Source organism: Corvus hawaiiensis, chromosome 6 (genome assembly GCF_020740725.1).
Source record: "Corvus hawaiiensis isolate bCorHaw1 chromosome 6, bCorHaw1.pri.cur, whole genome shotgun sequence".
Taxonomy (NCBI): domain Eukaryota; kingdom Metazoa; phylum Chordata; class Aves; order Passeriformes; family Corvidae; genus Corvus; species Corvus hawaiiensis.
The window spans coordinates 23,820,275-23,835,254 of NC_063218.1; the positions used below are offsets into that span (position 1 = coordinate 23,820,275).

General features: G+C 43.1%; 1 protein-coding gene across 5 annotated transcripts in view; it reads left to right on the forward strand.

Moving 5' to 3' along the window:
- The window catches only part of AREL1 (apoptosis resistant E3 ubiquitin protein ligase 1), a 23,312-nt gene extending 8,608 nt beyond the window's left edge, over nucleotides 1-14,704 (forward strand). For all 5 annotated transcript variants that reach the window (XM_048305961.1, XM_048305964.1, XM_048305965.1 and 2 more), the window contains 16 exons: nucleotides 394-631; nucleotides 1,618-1,787; nucleotides 1,866-2,046; nucleotides 2,720-2,967; nucleotides 4,696-4,773; nucleotides 5,278-5,419; nucleotides 5,826-5,947; nucleotides 7,917-7,992; nucleotides 8,413-8,522; nucleotides 9,021-9,200; nucleotides 9,349-9,474; nucleotides 9,669-9,798; nucleotides 9,880-9,938; nucleotides 10,129-10,218; nucleotides 11,189-11,364; nucleotides 11,549-14,704. In XM_048305961.1, the coding sequence (XP_048161918.1) occupies nucleotides 394-631; nucleotides 1,618-1,787; nucleotides 1,866-2,046; nucleotides 2,720-2,967; nucleotides 4,696-4,773; nucleotides 5,278-5,419; nucleotides 5,826-5,947; nucleotides 7,917-7,992; nucleotides 8,413-8,522; nucleotides 9,021-9,200; nucleotides 9,349-9,474; nucleotides 9,669-9,798; nucleotides 9,880-9,938; nucleotides 10,129-10,218; nucleotides 11,189-11,364; nucleotides 11,549-11,651 (2,229 nt within the window). In that variant the 3' untranslated portion in view covers nucleotides 11,652-14,704. The remainder of the gene's footprint in view (nucleotides 1-393; nucleotides 632-1,617; nucleotides 1,788-1,865; nucleotides 2,047-2,719; nucleotides 2,968-4,695; nucleotides 4,774-5,277; nucleotides 5,420-5,825; nucleotides 5,948-7,916; nucleotides 7,993-8,412; nucleotides 8,523-9,020; nucleotides 9,201-9,348; nucleotides 9,475-9,668; nucleotides 9,799-9,879; nucleotides 9,939-10,128; nucleotides 10,219-11,188; nucleotides 11,365-11,548) is intronic.
- The last annotated feature ends 276 nt before the right edge of the window (nucleotides 14,705-14,980 follow it).

Genomic DNA, 14,980 nt, shown 5'->3' on the forward strand with positions numbered 1-14,980 from the left:
TCTGTAACAAATTTGTAAGAGTTTTTTCAGAGCTTAGCTGTACAAATGAACAAGATCTGCTTGTTTCTCTGAAAGGGTATGGCTTTACTTTTTTCCTTTTGCTAATGGGTTTTCATGATTTCCACTTGCACTACAAGTGCAGATGGGAAATGCCTAGAGGCATGTTCTTTTCAGGGCATGCATTTGAATCCCAGCACAAAAGAGAATGGGGCTGTTCAATGCCCACTTGTCCCTGTTCGTTTTGGAGAACACGGTCTGTGTGACAGAGCTGTCTGTTAGTTATTTTTCCTTTGCTGAGCTGAGGTACTTGCCCTTCCCTAAGGCAACTTGTTTTCTCTTCCTCTGTGCACTGTATGTTTTTTGCTGACCTGGACTTCTGTGTTTCCCATGCAGTTATTCTATAAAAATGGGCAACCCTTCCCTGCTCACAGGCCTGTGGGGCTGCGAGTTCACATCTGCCATGTGGAGTTAGCAATTGATATTCCTGTAACCCAGGAAGTTCTTCAAGAGCCCAATTCCAATGTGGTGAAAGTGGCTTTCACTGTGCGCAGGGCTGGGAGATACGAGATCACTGTAAAACTTGGTGGCTTGAATGTGGCCTACAGCCCCTACTACAAGGTGTTCCAGCCAGGTAAGATCTAAGTGGCCCTGTAAGGATTCAAAGTAGATATGGCAGTATTGGAGGCCCTTAGGTAAATGTGTTTCCAGCTAAAATAGGTAGGTGACAGGGAAGGGGTTACCCTTCACCATTTTCCTCCCGCCACATGTAGATTCCAGCAACAGACCCATGAGTAAAACACACTTGTGACTACCAGTGCGTAACAAAACAGAAACTGCTTTACAGAGTAAGTCATTAGTGCTACTTAAAATCCCTATCCACTTCTGTCATGTTCTCCATTTTGTAGTAATTTCTTCATAATCCATCTAGTAGTCAGAGAACACCTTTTGTGAAGGTATTGAGTTACTTGTATCTGAATTGGAAATACTGTCATAATTTGCCTCTTCTTTTTCTGAATACTCTATTCTTGTAAGCTTCTGGAGCAGTTGATACCTTTGATTACACACTTTTGTAAAAACGTTTCCTTTTTATCCATCTAAAATTTGTTTTTTTCTACTTTTGTTTTTTTGACCCCAATTGGCACCTTTTATGTCTCATGTACATGTTGTCATCGAAAGGACCTCTATTCATTGTTTTGTGAATAGATACAAAGCTTGCTAAAATATCCCTTCAGAAAGAAGAAGCTCAGGTTTAACCCCAATAAAGTTTGTTTGGTAAGCTGCATTTGCAGGTTTTCTTAGGTGTCAGCTAGCTTATATTTTGTATGAACAGTGGGAGCAAGTTCCTGAGCAGAAAGTTAGAATGGTGGAAAAGCATTCTTTAGAGGACTAGTAACTGGGTTTGCTTTATTAGTATTAAACCTCTGATCCAAGGCACATGCTGTGCACTACACCATATACTTCAGTCCTCAGATACTTTGCTTTTTTAATATAGGGGTATAGAATGTGTTTAGATTTGATCCATTTTCAAGGGTATTGTGTCCCTAGTTGCTTTTCTTTTGCTTTTTAAAGCTTCACCTTGGAATTTGTTTGACTCTAAATTATTGTTGTCTGCTTCAGGAATGGTGGTTCCCTCCAAAACCAAAATTGTCTGTCATTTCTCGACTCTGGTGCTGACCTGTGGGCAGCAGCACACTCTGCAGATAGCTCCCAGAGATGAGTATGACAATCCCACTAGCAATTCCGTGTCCCTGATAGATGAGCACAATTACAGCCTCTCCATCCATGAGGTGAGTGCAACCTCACCCCTGGCTGCTTGACTTCAGGTGAGCTGGAGAGCTCCTTTTATTAATTTGTTTTCTGTTTAGCTGGGTCCTCAAGAAGAAGAGAGTTCTGACGTGGTGTTTGAGAAGTCTGTGGTGTCCAATCGGCAGACTTGTGAGGTGTTCTTCCGACTCACCTTGCACTCTAGGGGTTGTTTCCATGCCTGCATCTCCTACCAGAACCAGCCCATAAGCAATGGTGATTTTGACATCATTGTTCTAAGTGGTGAGTCAAGACCTACTCAGTATTCATTCTCCAGGTGTTCTCTTACAATGTGCTTTGCACACTCATGTAGCAGAGCTATTTGTGGCTTCCCTGCAGGCTGGCCATGCTGAAGGAAAGCCTATTCATTTAAAAATACTAAGGTAAATTAATTTGCTTCTAACAGGGGAGATCTCTGAGGGCTGATACTCTCTGCTCCATCAGCAGACAAAAACAAGTGGTTTTCCCCTATTTCAGGAGGTTTACCTCTGAAATTAGGCAATTTTTATTGCTTGCTAGTAGTTGGCATCTGAGCCAGTCATGTATTGTGTGTTATAAGTTGTATGGATGAAGAGCACTGCATGTAACCTATGTGAGGTTTGTTTTTTTTTTAACAATGCTATAATTCCTGGTTTCTTCAGGAGTGAGCCAGACTTCAGTGTTAAGTGGCTATGCCTTCAGGCTGGTGCTCTGAGAGAGAGGTTCTGTATGCTTTGTCACTAACAGACAAACTGCTGTCTTGAAATCTTTTCATCCCACTCCTGGGTTCTCTTTATCAAAGTTTCACTTGACCAGGTTTTCCGTTGGATCCTTTTCTTTAAAGTCATAGTCACTGATTTGGTGGTGGCCTGTGCATTCTTTTTCACTCTTGTCTCCATTAGGATTTACACCACTCTTTTATATCTATTTCCCTCAGAGAATGAAAAGAACATTGTAGAACGCAATGTGTCCACCTCAGGTGTCAGTATTTATTTTGAAGCTTACCTTTACGATGCTCCTAGTTATACGAACACTCAGTGGCAACTTCCACCAGTGCATCTGAGCTCCTCCCAGCGCCGTCCTTCTACTGCAATTGAGGATGAAGATGAAGATTCTCCTTCTGACAGCCAGACCCCCGAGAAAGTGAAGAAGCCTAAAAAAGTGTACTGCTATGTGTCACCTAAGGTAGATATAAAGTTACCACACTTGAGTGCATGTTTAAAGTGTGCTGTAACTGAAGAGCTTCCTTGTGCTCTATATCTTAGCTCCAGATTCAGGTGCCTCAGATTTGGTTAAAAAATGGTTTGCTTGTGGCAAACATGGAACTTGTGACTGAGAATAATGTTAAAATGAGCCTTGGAAGTTTTAGGATGGTGTTTTAGAACTTGAATTTTTAGGGTTGTGTTTTTAGATTTTTAGGATCTTTCTAGGACTGATCCAAAGCCTACTGGAAACTTTCTTGCTGATTGTTCAGTAGATATTCTGTTTGCCTTTCCTTTGCTTTTGTCAGGTCAGACCTGCAATTCCTATTCTCAGTTTCTGATACCTGTAAATTTCAGTTTAAGAGAATCTCACCTTCTCAGATTTGATGTCTCTGTTCTGTTTCTGGAATGTTTTGCTCAAAAGAAAAGGGAAAAAATGGTCAGAGAACAAAGCGTAAATTTGTAAGTAGAAGAAACAGGAGACACTGAGGATTCTCTTACTATAAGAGTATGTTAACAGTAACTATTTTCCATTATTATTGCCTAAAAGCATTCAGAAACTAGAAAGAAAACTCCTCTAAATTTACTAATGAATTTAAATTCACTTTGTTCATCTATCTATTAAAATGTGTTCTGAAAAATGCAGTGATAAATATCCAAGTGAAAGACTAATCCAGGAATTTCTTTCCTGCCAAAGGGAGAAAGAGGACTGTGAAACAGTTATAGGATGGAGGGAGCTGCTGGAGATTTCTAAATCTGTGCTGCACATGGCTCTAAGAACTGACTTTGAGTGCTGTGTCCTTGGGAGCTCAGCATCTTTTCATCTTTGATGCATTGTTTTGGACTTCTATACTCTTTTCTATTGCATTACCTGGTAAAGCAGATCACCACAAGTGGGTACTGTTAGAAGCTCCCTTTAGGTGCCAAAGTTGTTAATGTGATTCTTAGGATTGCGTAATTGTATCCCTGGGTGTCTCTCTATATAGAAATAAAAACAGTAGAAAACTGTTACTGTGCTGCTATTTCTTTTAAGGAGTTGCTGTTCATATTTGGCTTGTTTCTGGACCAGTACTGCTTGTCAGTTTTTCCAGTCATTGCAGCTAGGACAGGTTTGTGCAGGAAATGGTTTTCTTTTGTCTAAAGATGCTAAAATTTCATCTTCACTTGCTCTTCAGAAGGCAGGAGTTGCACAGTAAGTAGTTTGTTCTGGCAGAAATACACTGAGAATAAATTTCTGCAAATCTCATGGATTTAGCTATTGCAAGTTCTTTTTAAAAGATGCTTGAAATGGTTGTGAAAATTAGGGAGTAATAGCAGTAGTCCATTGGTGTGACTTTTACCGAAACCTTTTTGTTAGTGCATTACAATCTTGTCCTGAATTCAGCTTCTCAAGTGTACTTAAGATTACTTTCCAGTTAGACTGGTGACGTTCTACTGAACACAATAGCTTACTGCTATAAAATCTGTGTCATGCTGGCATCCCACATGCGTCATAAATGCACTCAGTGAAGTCTTGCTGACAAGTGCTTACAGTTCTGTGGAGGTTAAAGGTTCTCATGTATTGTGCCAAATGCTACAGAAACCTGTTCCTGGGGTTGAAGGGAGGTCTAGCCTCATGGATGTGTCCTCTGCCTAATGTGTTTCAGGGACATGGGACAACCCTTAACAGATCTGTGACATTTAACATTTTCTTTTCCTTTTGGTTACTCAGCAATTCTCAGTGAAAGAATTTTACCTGAAGATCATTCCATGGCGCCTTTTCACCTTTAGAGTGTGTCCTGGCACAAAGGTGAGCCTCTTTCCATGTACCTGTCACTGCACCTCCATGTTGATAGCTTGTCATCCTTGTGAATCACAGTCTATTTTTTCCTTTTGGAGAGAAGGGTGTCCGCACACAGGACAACATTGTGTGGCATGAATTTCTGCTCTGGAATTCCCTCTCAGTGCCTAAGTTTTGCTAATTGTGACTAAGAGCCAGTCTTATCACTCTTTCCTGCCTTTTGTCCCACTGCTAGGCAAAAATCTTGATTCCTTTGCATATTTCTTGATTATTTTCCTCATAACCTTGCTAAAATGCTGTAATTGTGTCCATTGAAGCCCTTAGATTTGTGTGTGAAGTTTAAAGCAGCCTCCTAACTGGAGTCTGGATGCTAGAAATAGTTTTCCTGTTAACTACATACACATGAGTGAGCAGAGAAAGTCTTAAGAGCACAGATGGTGTTGCTCTGTCTACTGAACATACTGTGCCTTCTGCATGATGGGTTTACCCTTTCTTGCATCTTTTTGCTGCTAGTTTTCATACCTTGGTCCTGATCCTGTGCACAAATTACTGACACTGGTGGTGGATGATGGGATCCAACCCCCTGTGGAGCTGAGCTGCAAGGAGAGGAACATCTTGGCAGCCACTTTCATTCGCTCTCTGCATAAAAACATAGGTAAAGGGACAGTGAGGTGGGTACAGTAGTCAGGAAGTTAGCGCTTGAGCCTGCTAGTTTCCCTGGGGAATAAAGATTGCCAGCACTGAATAACTTCTGATGAGAACTTTGGTTCCTGGAGTATCATGCTCTATTCCTGTTGGTGCTTCCAGTGAATGTACTTCATCACAGCAGCTGTTCCTTTTCAGCTTGGCTTCTCTGTCAGGCTCTTTGAAAGTGCACCTGTGAGTATGAATACCAGCAAGACTAATTGCAAAACTACCTTGAGAGTTCTGTCTCCAAACCTTGCTGTAGTAAATGCACTTTTGGGCTGTAAAGCTGATCTGTGCAGTTAATCTTAGGAATGCTCTGTATATGTGTGAGGTGCTGACAGCTCAGGCCTCACCCAAATTGTCACTCTTCTCAGGAGGCTCTGAAACCTTCCAAGACAAAGTGAACTTCTTTCAGCGAGAGCTACGTCAGGTGCATATGAAAAGACCTCATTCAAAGGTCACACTGAAGGTCAGCCGTCACTGTCTGCTGGAGTCGGTGAGTGTCTGAGTCATTTTACTTAAGCCCAGTGCTTCCTCCATCCTTTTTATTCCGCTCAGTGCCTAAAGAAATCCAAACTGGAATGTGCTAGGGCAGCCATGCTAAAAATGGTTAGTCCCTCTGTTTCAAGGCAGATGCCAGCAGGCAGCTTGAGATGGGAAAAAGAAAAAAAAATCAAACTAACTAGCTCCTCTGTGTTCTGGTGTGTTGTTATGTGGAATGATGTATTCCTTCCCTAGAGCAGCAAGGTCTGATCAATTTCTTAAATAGTTAAGGCAACTTCAACTTTTTAAAGAGCTTATCACAGAGTAGGTTAAGTCCTGAGAGATGTCTAGGGTAAATTAAATCGAGCTGCATCAGAGAAGGTTCACATTGAACATGGTGAGCAATTTCTTCATGGAAGAAGTTAAACATTGGAAAGGACTGCTCAGGGAGGTTGTGGAGTCACCATCCTTGGAAGTGTTCAAGAAACGCCTGGATGTAGCATTTAGTGCCATGGTCTAGTTGACAAGGTAGGGATCAGTCAAAGTTTAGAATTGATGATCCTAGAGGTCTTTTTCAGCTTGAATGATTCTGTGATTCTGTAAATGGATTCATAGCCTGTAAAAGCAGGAGGTCTTCTGATGCAGTCCCTACTTCACATTGGAACTTGAGACCTGGAGAGAGACTGTCTACCTGGACTAGATTTGGGAGCAGAACATAGAGCTCCCGAGTCTTTATCTACTGGTTTTCTGGCACAGAGCCATTTAGCAAGATAAGATGTCAAGTCAGATGTTCCTGAGCTGCATGCATGAAACTCTTGCATCAACAGGCTACTAGTAGTGGTTCAGAGTGATGAGAAAATATTCTGTAGAGTCCTTTGGTAAAATCTTCATCATTTCTGACCTGAACGGTTGTGTTTCCAAAACAGAGCTTAGTCATTCATATAATACAGTTCTTAAATTACATTCTAAATGCTGTGTATGCTGGGGAGGCAGTTATCCTGACTTATTGTTTCCATGTGTATCTCACAACAGTAATGTTACAAAGATGGAAAGAACGTTTCTGAGGAAAACAGGAGTAGCTAGGATTTCCCTTAATTTACATGCAATAAATCTGTGTTTTGGAATATTTTCTGCATGTACCAGCTTGCAGTGTTTATGAGACTATGTTTCAGTTAATAGCTTGGAAAAATTACTTCATTTCTAAACAGTATTTCCATTACTAATTTTTCCTATTATTTTGGAAATTCCTGTGCTGTCTTGAGCATTGGTGTTACAGTCTAGTAAGACAAATCCAGTGCCATAATAATAATAAATATAAGCTCTAGTGACCAAGGTTGATAGGCACAATGAATGTGACCAATGTGTTTAGTCCAGAGGTGTGAGTAGCGTGATGCTCTAACCGACTTGAGGTTAAACTAAGCCAAAACTACCTGTGTGACTGAAGACTGCCATGTAGCTTCTTAAATTTCTCTAATTGGAGTCCAGAATCAGGGCACAGGAAATTTTAGACACTTGGGGTATTTTGTTACTTTTTTGCATCGTGACTTGCTGTAAGTATGAACTTAGTAATTCTCTTCAAGCTATTTTGTAGTGCTCTTTGAAACATTCCTATTTTAAATCTAATTCGTGGGCTGAAAGTGCTTTACAGAAATTGCTCCTTCCCACAGGCATTTTAATACTTTAAACAATACTGTACTGCAGCCTTGAGAGTGATATTTCTGTGCTAAGACCTCACACTGGTTTTAGGATGGAGGTGTATTTTGTGTGGATAATGTTTCTCATAACAGAAAATGAGGAATTGGCTTCTGTGGCTTTGGACAAATAAGAATTAGACCATAGGTATTTGTAATTTTCACTTTTATACTTTAGAGTGCTAGACTATTGCGGTTTTGCGTTTGCCTGTTCACATGTACAGGACTGCATATTGGTTATCGGATGCCAAGCAGTAATGGTTGCTGCTGTGTTCTTTTTCTATTTTTCAGTCTTTTAAAGCAACACGAAATTTTTCTGTTTCTGACTGGAGCAAAAACTTTGAAGTGATTTTTCAGGATGAAGAAGGTGAGTTATTCTGTGAATATATATGCAGAGGAAGCAAAAGGAAGGATAGTGGAGTAGTTTTAGTCTGAAATTCTGGTTTCTTGTAGTACGTCCATCCTTTTGTGGCTTTCCAGCCCACTGATTTTCTCACAGATGTTAGTGATTTATCCTGCTGGTGCTATTCTATACCTACTTCATATAGGGACCTGAAGCCTTATGTAAACCCTGCCCCTCTAGCCCTAAAAAAATCCCAAACAAATCAAAAAACCAACTAGGACTAGGTTTGGGAGAAAAACCTATAGTTCTGCAGTCCCTGTCTACTGCCACGTTGCTACAGAGCTGTTCATTGTGATGAACTCTTGCATTGAGTAATACTGGGCAGCATGCATGAAACTCTTGAACTGATGACCCATGGATGACCAAGCTTGTTTTATTTTGTAGCTCTGGACTGGGGAGGTCCACGCAGAGAGTGGTTTGAGCTCATTTGTAAGGCATTATTTGATACCACCAATCAACTGTTTACCCGCTTTAGTGATAACAACCAGGCCTTGGTGAGTCTGTAGTTCCTGTGCTGAATGTGGCCATTGATGGTTAAACAATGCTGCTGTTAAGTGGTGTGCTACCTTACTCATGCTTTAGCTTGCCTTCATAGTCACTTCCAGTGGCTTTCTCAAAGCTTTGCTTAATGATCTTAACCCATTGAAGTCTCAAAGAACTGTCTGGATGAGCAGTAGAGGGTGGCAAGTCAGCAGAGAGGGCTGGATTTTTGGGCAAGAGAAGGTGACATCAAAGTGTTTAGAGGTTTTGTTGGGTCTAAATATTTCAGAATCCATTTCTGCTCTCATACAGCTTTTTGCCTGTGCATGTGAAACATTCATGGTCTTCCTAGGCGGGCTTAGGCATTTTATTTCTATAGCTTGGCTTTGAGGACATTACACTAAAGCTCCTTGACCAGCTTGAGAGATGTAGGAACTTGAAATGGTCCCGTATTTGCTATTTGTGCTAGTCAGTCTGGTACTTGGATATTTCATTTTGCTGCTTCTTTGCAGGTGCATCCAAACCCAGGGCGTCCCACATATTTACGACTCAAAGTATATGAATTTGCGGGCCGCCTAGTAGGAAAGTGTCTTTATGAATCATCTCTAGGCGGTGCTTACAAACAGCTGGTTCGAGCTCGCTTCACTCGGTCCTTCCTGGCTCAGATCATAGGACTTCGTATGCATTACAAGGTAGAGTTTCCCAGCCCTGTCTGAAGCCTGTGTTGGTTTGGGGAGAGTTGAATGTTGGTGTAGTAGCAGACACAGAATTCTGGCTAACAATATAAGGGGTTTTTTTGTTATTCCCTCTATGTCCCTGCTTTCTTATTCTTTCACACAGTATTTTGAAACGGATGACCCAGAATTCTATAAATCCAAAGTGTGCTTCATACTGAACAATGATGTGAGTGAGATGGATCTGGTCTTTGCTGAAGAGAAGTATAGCAAAACAGGACAGCTGGAGAAGGTGAGGGAGGCAGTTCCCAAAGGTGGGATAGTTTAACCCCTACTGTGTGCAGCAGTGGGGACCGAGAACTCTGCTATGCCCCAGAAAACTGGGCTTACTCTGGAAAGTAACTCCTTGCTTCGTTTTTTTGTGGTTGGGAGTTCAGGTTTGGGGAATGCTGCTGGTCACACTCAGGTCAAGTGTTCTGTTTTCAGGTGGTAGAACTGGTGGCAGGAGGGGCTCAAGTACCAGTGACCAATGAAAACAAAATCCTGTACCTAAATCTGCTTGCACAGTACAGGCTGGCGAATCAGGTTAGAGAGGAGGTGGATCACTTCCTGAAAGGTAACATGCTGCCTGCTCCCTGCTCCTGTCTTCCTTTATGTCCCAGGGCATAGCACATGCTGCTCTTCTCTTCTCTTCCAGGTCTTAATGAATTAGTTCCTGAGAACCTCCTGGCTATTTTTGATGAGAATGAGCTTGAGGTAATCGCTGCCTCCCTAAGCAGCTCTACCTTTACTTCCCCTCCTCTCTGACAAATGAAGTGCTTTCTGGATCTGGGAAAGAGCCAAAATGTTTCTTCTCTAAGCACGTTAAACATCTGTAATTTGCACAGTAGCTGTTGCCTTGTTTCCTGGGCTCCTCACTTTCTGACTGCAGTCTCTTGCCTTTCAGCTGCTTATGTGTGGTACTGGAGATATCAGTGTCTGTGACTTCAAGGCACATGCTGTAGTGGTAGGAGGATCTTGGCACTTCCGTGAGAAGGTAAATGAAAGGGTTTCTCCTTCCTGCTTGTTGAAACCAGTTATCCCAAATACAGCAGAAGACAGATTTCTTGGTTGGAATTTAGGTTTTCAGAAGGACAAACAGAAAAATTCAGGGGTCAGGTAGGACTGCACACCTTATGAAATAATGTTTCCCCCTAGAGAGATCCCTTCAGCCTGGCTGACTGGAGGTGATGTTTAATCAGATACCAGTAAGTAAAAATTGTCAGCAGTGGTCTCTTCAGAAAAATCCAACACAGCACTAATTAAGAACAGGTCAGCAGGGAGTCAGGAGGAGTTGGTGTGGATTACTGCTACTGAAGATGTTCGTGGTGATATACTTAGATATACCAAGAGATGCTTGAAAAACATGTTTGCAGCCCACATGCAATGTTTTGAGTTCAGTGCTATGGTAAAGACTACTGATGTAGTAGCCTAAGTTTGTACCCCCTAATGGTTCTCATCCCTTTCTGCATTTCCCAGTGGGAGGGGTACGGGAATAGTAGCAGCTTTGTGTAGAAAAATAATGGGAGCTGCCAGAACACCCAAGATGAAAAGAGATAGAAACTTGTATTTTCAATTTGTAAACACTGGGATGGTTCCCCTTTCCTGCAGAAGTACCAGATGATGTGAAAAGCCAAAAAAATAACATAGTGCAAGAAGGAAGTGCGTTTTCATTGCCTATGCAGGTGCTTCTAAAAATAAAATCTCTGTGGGGAGAGTAAAAGCAGAAGAAGCCTTTCTGCATTATGGGAAAGGATTGGTGGGAGACAGTAGTGTGGGACATCTCTTAACTGATTAGAAACTGTGTCATACTTGCCTCTATGTGTCACCCTGGTAAAACAAATCAATTCTAACTGTTAATAGAACACTTGCTTGTGAGGGCAATTGACTGATCTTCTTGCAAGTTGCTAATATGCTTGCTTGATTTCCCTGGCTGACCTGTCTTTACCTTTCCTGGTTTGTAACAGGTCATGAGGTGGTTTTGGACCGTGGTCTCCAGTTTCACGCAGGAAGAGCTGGCCAGGCTTTTGCAGTTCACTACTGGTTCCTCCCAGCTGCCCCCAGGAGGGTTTGCTGCACTCTGTCCATCTTTCCAGATCATTGCAGCTCCAACTCACAGTACTTTGCCAACAGCTCACACTTGGCAAGTATCTCGGGGTGGTAGGACTTTATTGTGCTTTTGGGAATGACACCAACTAGTTGTGGTGGGCAAACAGTGTATGTCATGTAATATGTGTGATGCTTGTATCAATCCATCTAAAGGCAGCTGATGGGGATGGTTCCCTCTCAGACCTGATTCTGAATGGAATTTTTCTTTTGTTTTACAGTTTTAACCAGCTGTGCCTCCCTACTTATGACTCCTATGAAGAAGTGCACAAGATGCTGCAGCTAGCTATCAGTGAGGGTTGTGAGGGATTTGGCATGCTGTGATTTCCCCTTCCCAGGAGACCATTTAACCTCTTGGCTCTTTGTGGCAAGACCCAGGTTCAATCCTCTGCTTGTTCTCCTTCCCTTCACTTGGGCAGTGGAGGCAGAGCAAAGACTCCATGTAAAGGAATTTGTCATCCAGAAGATGTCGTGTGGCCTTTCTGTATCCCAAATATGTCATCAAGAGCTCATCTTTTCCCTTTTCCTTGTTCTCCCCTTGGTTCAATGTGAAACAGCAGAAGGACTGGTGCATTTGTCAAGGAGATATTGCACTTGATTTCCATGCACCCTGTACACCCATCCTTCTGTGAGAAGATGAAGTTCATAAGCAGAAGTTACACTGAGGTGCAGGAGATCTGCTGAGCTGCCTTTACCGTAGCTCTCTAGGAGGAAGATGGAAGACCAGCATGGAGCTCTGCTGGAAGCCTTGGCTCATAGGAAGTCTTAGTAGCTTCCTTTATCTTGGCTTAACTCCCCCAGTGATGCTCCCTGAGATCTCATCTCACTATGACTCGTGAGGAGAATAGAGTTGTCCATCCTTTCAGCACCTGACCCAGAAGGGTTTCTGGTTCTCCTTCTCCATCTTGCTCTGGATGCTGTTTTTGCCTGTGCCACAGAGAAAAAAGGGCAGTATCCACTGGAGGGAGTAACCCAAAGAGGAAAACAATCTCATCGGAGCACAAGTGCTGGCCCTGACAGTGATCCTGTACTACCTCCGCCAGGGTCCAGCCGCAGAAGCGCCCTTCTCCAGCAGTGGCTGGTAATTAGCCTCTGCAAATGAACTGGAAGAGGAGTTTCTCCTCCACTGAATGTTTCTGACAGTTGATGTTGCACAGGAAGCTGTTCCATGCCCTTGCCTTCTTTTCCCTTCCTCAGGAGAGAGAGTATGGGCATGAGTGTGATTCCTCAATGCTGAGCACCAATGCCTAGCCCACATTCACCTTCAGGGTATGTATGTTATGTAGTAACAGTGACAGATCAATAAGCAGCTACAGTGCGCACTGGGCTTGCGTTCGTTGTTGGGGTGATGGTACTGGGCAGAACGTGGTACCTCCGCCTCAGCATCCCACAGGATCTTGGCTTCTACCTCTACCATGCAGCAGCCTGAGGCTTCTCTTTCTCTACTGCATTTCAGGCAGAGTGTCCAGAGAGTTGCTGGTGTCTGGAGAGCAGCTAGATTTCAGCCCTTCCAATCTTCTTACCGTCTTTCTTCATTTTTCCTTTCCACATATTCCATTAAGTGCTGTTGGCTTTCCAGCACAAAATGCTAGCTAGAATTTCACTTAAGTGGTCACTCAACAGCCTGCACCCACCATTGTCTGGCTCATGGGGAAAGGAGTGGGTAGACCAGAATGAAAAGTAAGCTTACAGTCTGTTGTAGTTGGCAATCCATTCAGCCCTTCCCAGGGAAATACAGGGAAGGGGAACCTGGGAATCTTGATGAGTTCTTCAGTGAAGCAAAATTCAAGACCTTTGCGTTCTACAGTCCCTTAGTTCAAGTCAAAGGCCTGCAGGAGTCAAAGTGGGCTAATGTGTTGCTACTACCTGCAATGTAAGCTTTCACTGGATTATGGAATTGCTGGATTTCTTCCAGAATGGATTCTCAGACTGGCATCCCTGAGCTAATTTTAGAAGACTGTATTGGATAAAATGTCACATCATCCTCTTCAGTCCCCTTCTGCTGTCCTCAAGCTGATCCGGTCAGACTTGAGCACAGTATGGATATTTTAAGTTTACTGTGTGTGCTTTTCAAGTATAGCTTAGTTGAATTGACTGGGAATTTGTGGGAAATATTCTACATCTATAAAATGTTTTTAAGGCAGCATCTTAGTCATTCTTGGGCTGTGTTACTTCTGTACAGAAAAAAACAATAAGCCATTTTGGTGCCAAAAAGCAGTCAGCTGAACATTGAGACTACTCAGGGGGATTTCTTTGCCTTGTGAATTCATTCCCTCACTGGCACTGAGGTGCTGCGAGGCTGCCAGCTTGATAGTTGCCACTGTTGTGCTCTGACAGATCACATTAGTAGTGGCTGTTCTCCCATTTTTAGTGCAGGCTGCATTCTGCAAGGTTCTGACCTTCTCTGGGTGGAGACTACGGTACCATTTTATTTATACGGCAGGTGGCTTCCATGGTCAGTACAGTTACAGCTCCTGTGTTCACCATGCCACTGCTTCAGTGCTTCCTCCAGGGACTGAGAGGAAGTGGTGGTGCTCAGCTTAACTCCAGTTTGTTGAGAGGCATAGCTTGGTGTTTTTTCCATATTAGCCTCACCTGGTTGAGGATGTTTTCAGCCCTGTAGCTATGGGCCAGCTCTGACAGTGACATCTCCCTCAGGAATCTCCTCCCTTCTTCTCTTGAGCTGGCCTTTTTTTGTTCTGACATGAAGTAGCTGACCACTGAGTGGACTTCTTCTGCTGGAAAGAGCTCCTAAATGCTTCTCATTTCATTGCAGCCAGCACCCAACACTTCCCAGCAGCTGTGAAGATGCCAAGGACTTTCTTCTTAACGCAAGTGTGGTCAGAAGTAGGATGGGTACTCTCAGTCAGCTAAACCCATCCCTTCTGTTTGCACAGGCCCCTAGGCTGCCCCCATGTTCCTGAGTTCCACCACAATATTTCTAAACTTGTCTCTAGCTTTACACCCTTTCCCAGTACAGTCACTTTTAATGCTGCCCTTAGTGCTGGCAATGGGGATGTGCTTTGGTCACCTGTACTGTATGTTACTTCTGGCAGAGGCTCGTTACTTTTCTTTTTTACTCCTTATTTATTGCAACTTAATAGAAACTCTTCTGTAGAAATCCTTAGGGTCCTGATACCATCTTAGACAGGTTCTGTGTTTCCTGAAGCTGCTTTGAGGTGCAGGGGGCCTGGCTTCAGCCTGCACCTGCAGGCCACGTTGCATGTTTATAGAAACCAGGAGCTGTGGATGATACAGGTCAAATCCTACTTCCCTCTGGTGAATTTCTGGCAGAGTTCAGCCAAAATTTGGAAGCCTGTGGTTGTAGTAGCTGATTTTGTAAATAGTTTGTATAATAAATAAATATTTTAAAAATGCGGCCTTCTCAGCTCAGCATTCTTTCCGGGCTTTACAGAGGGAATCAGACTGGTGCTGTCTGTGGGCAAGGGGCCTCTCCAGGTCTTCAGATGTCTAACAGAGGTCTGCTGCAGGGGGGAGGGTGTGGTTCTACACCTGCAGCTTTTCAGGATGACTGACTGAAGCCAGGACCTGTGAACTTTTGGGAAGAGGCAGGACTCTGGGCTTGCAGGGCACTGTGAGGCCTCACTGCAAGTAGGCTGGAAAATGCTGTGAAGCAGCTAGTAATGCTAGAA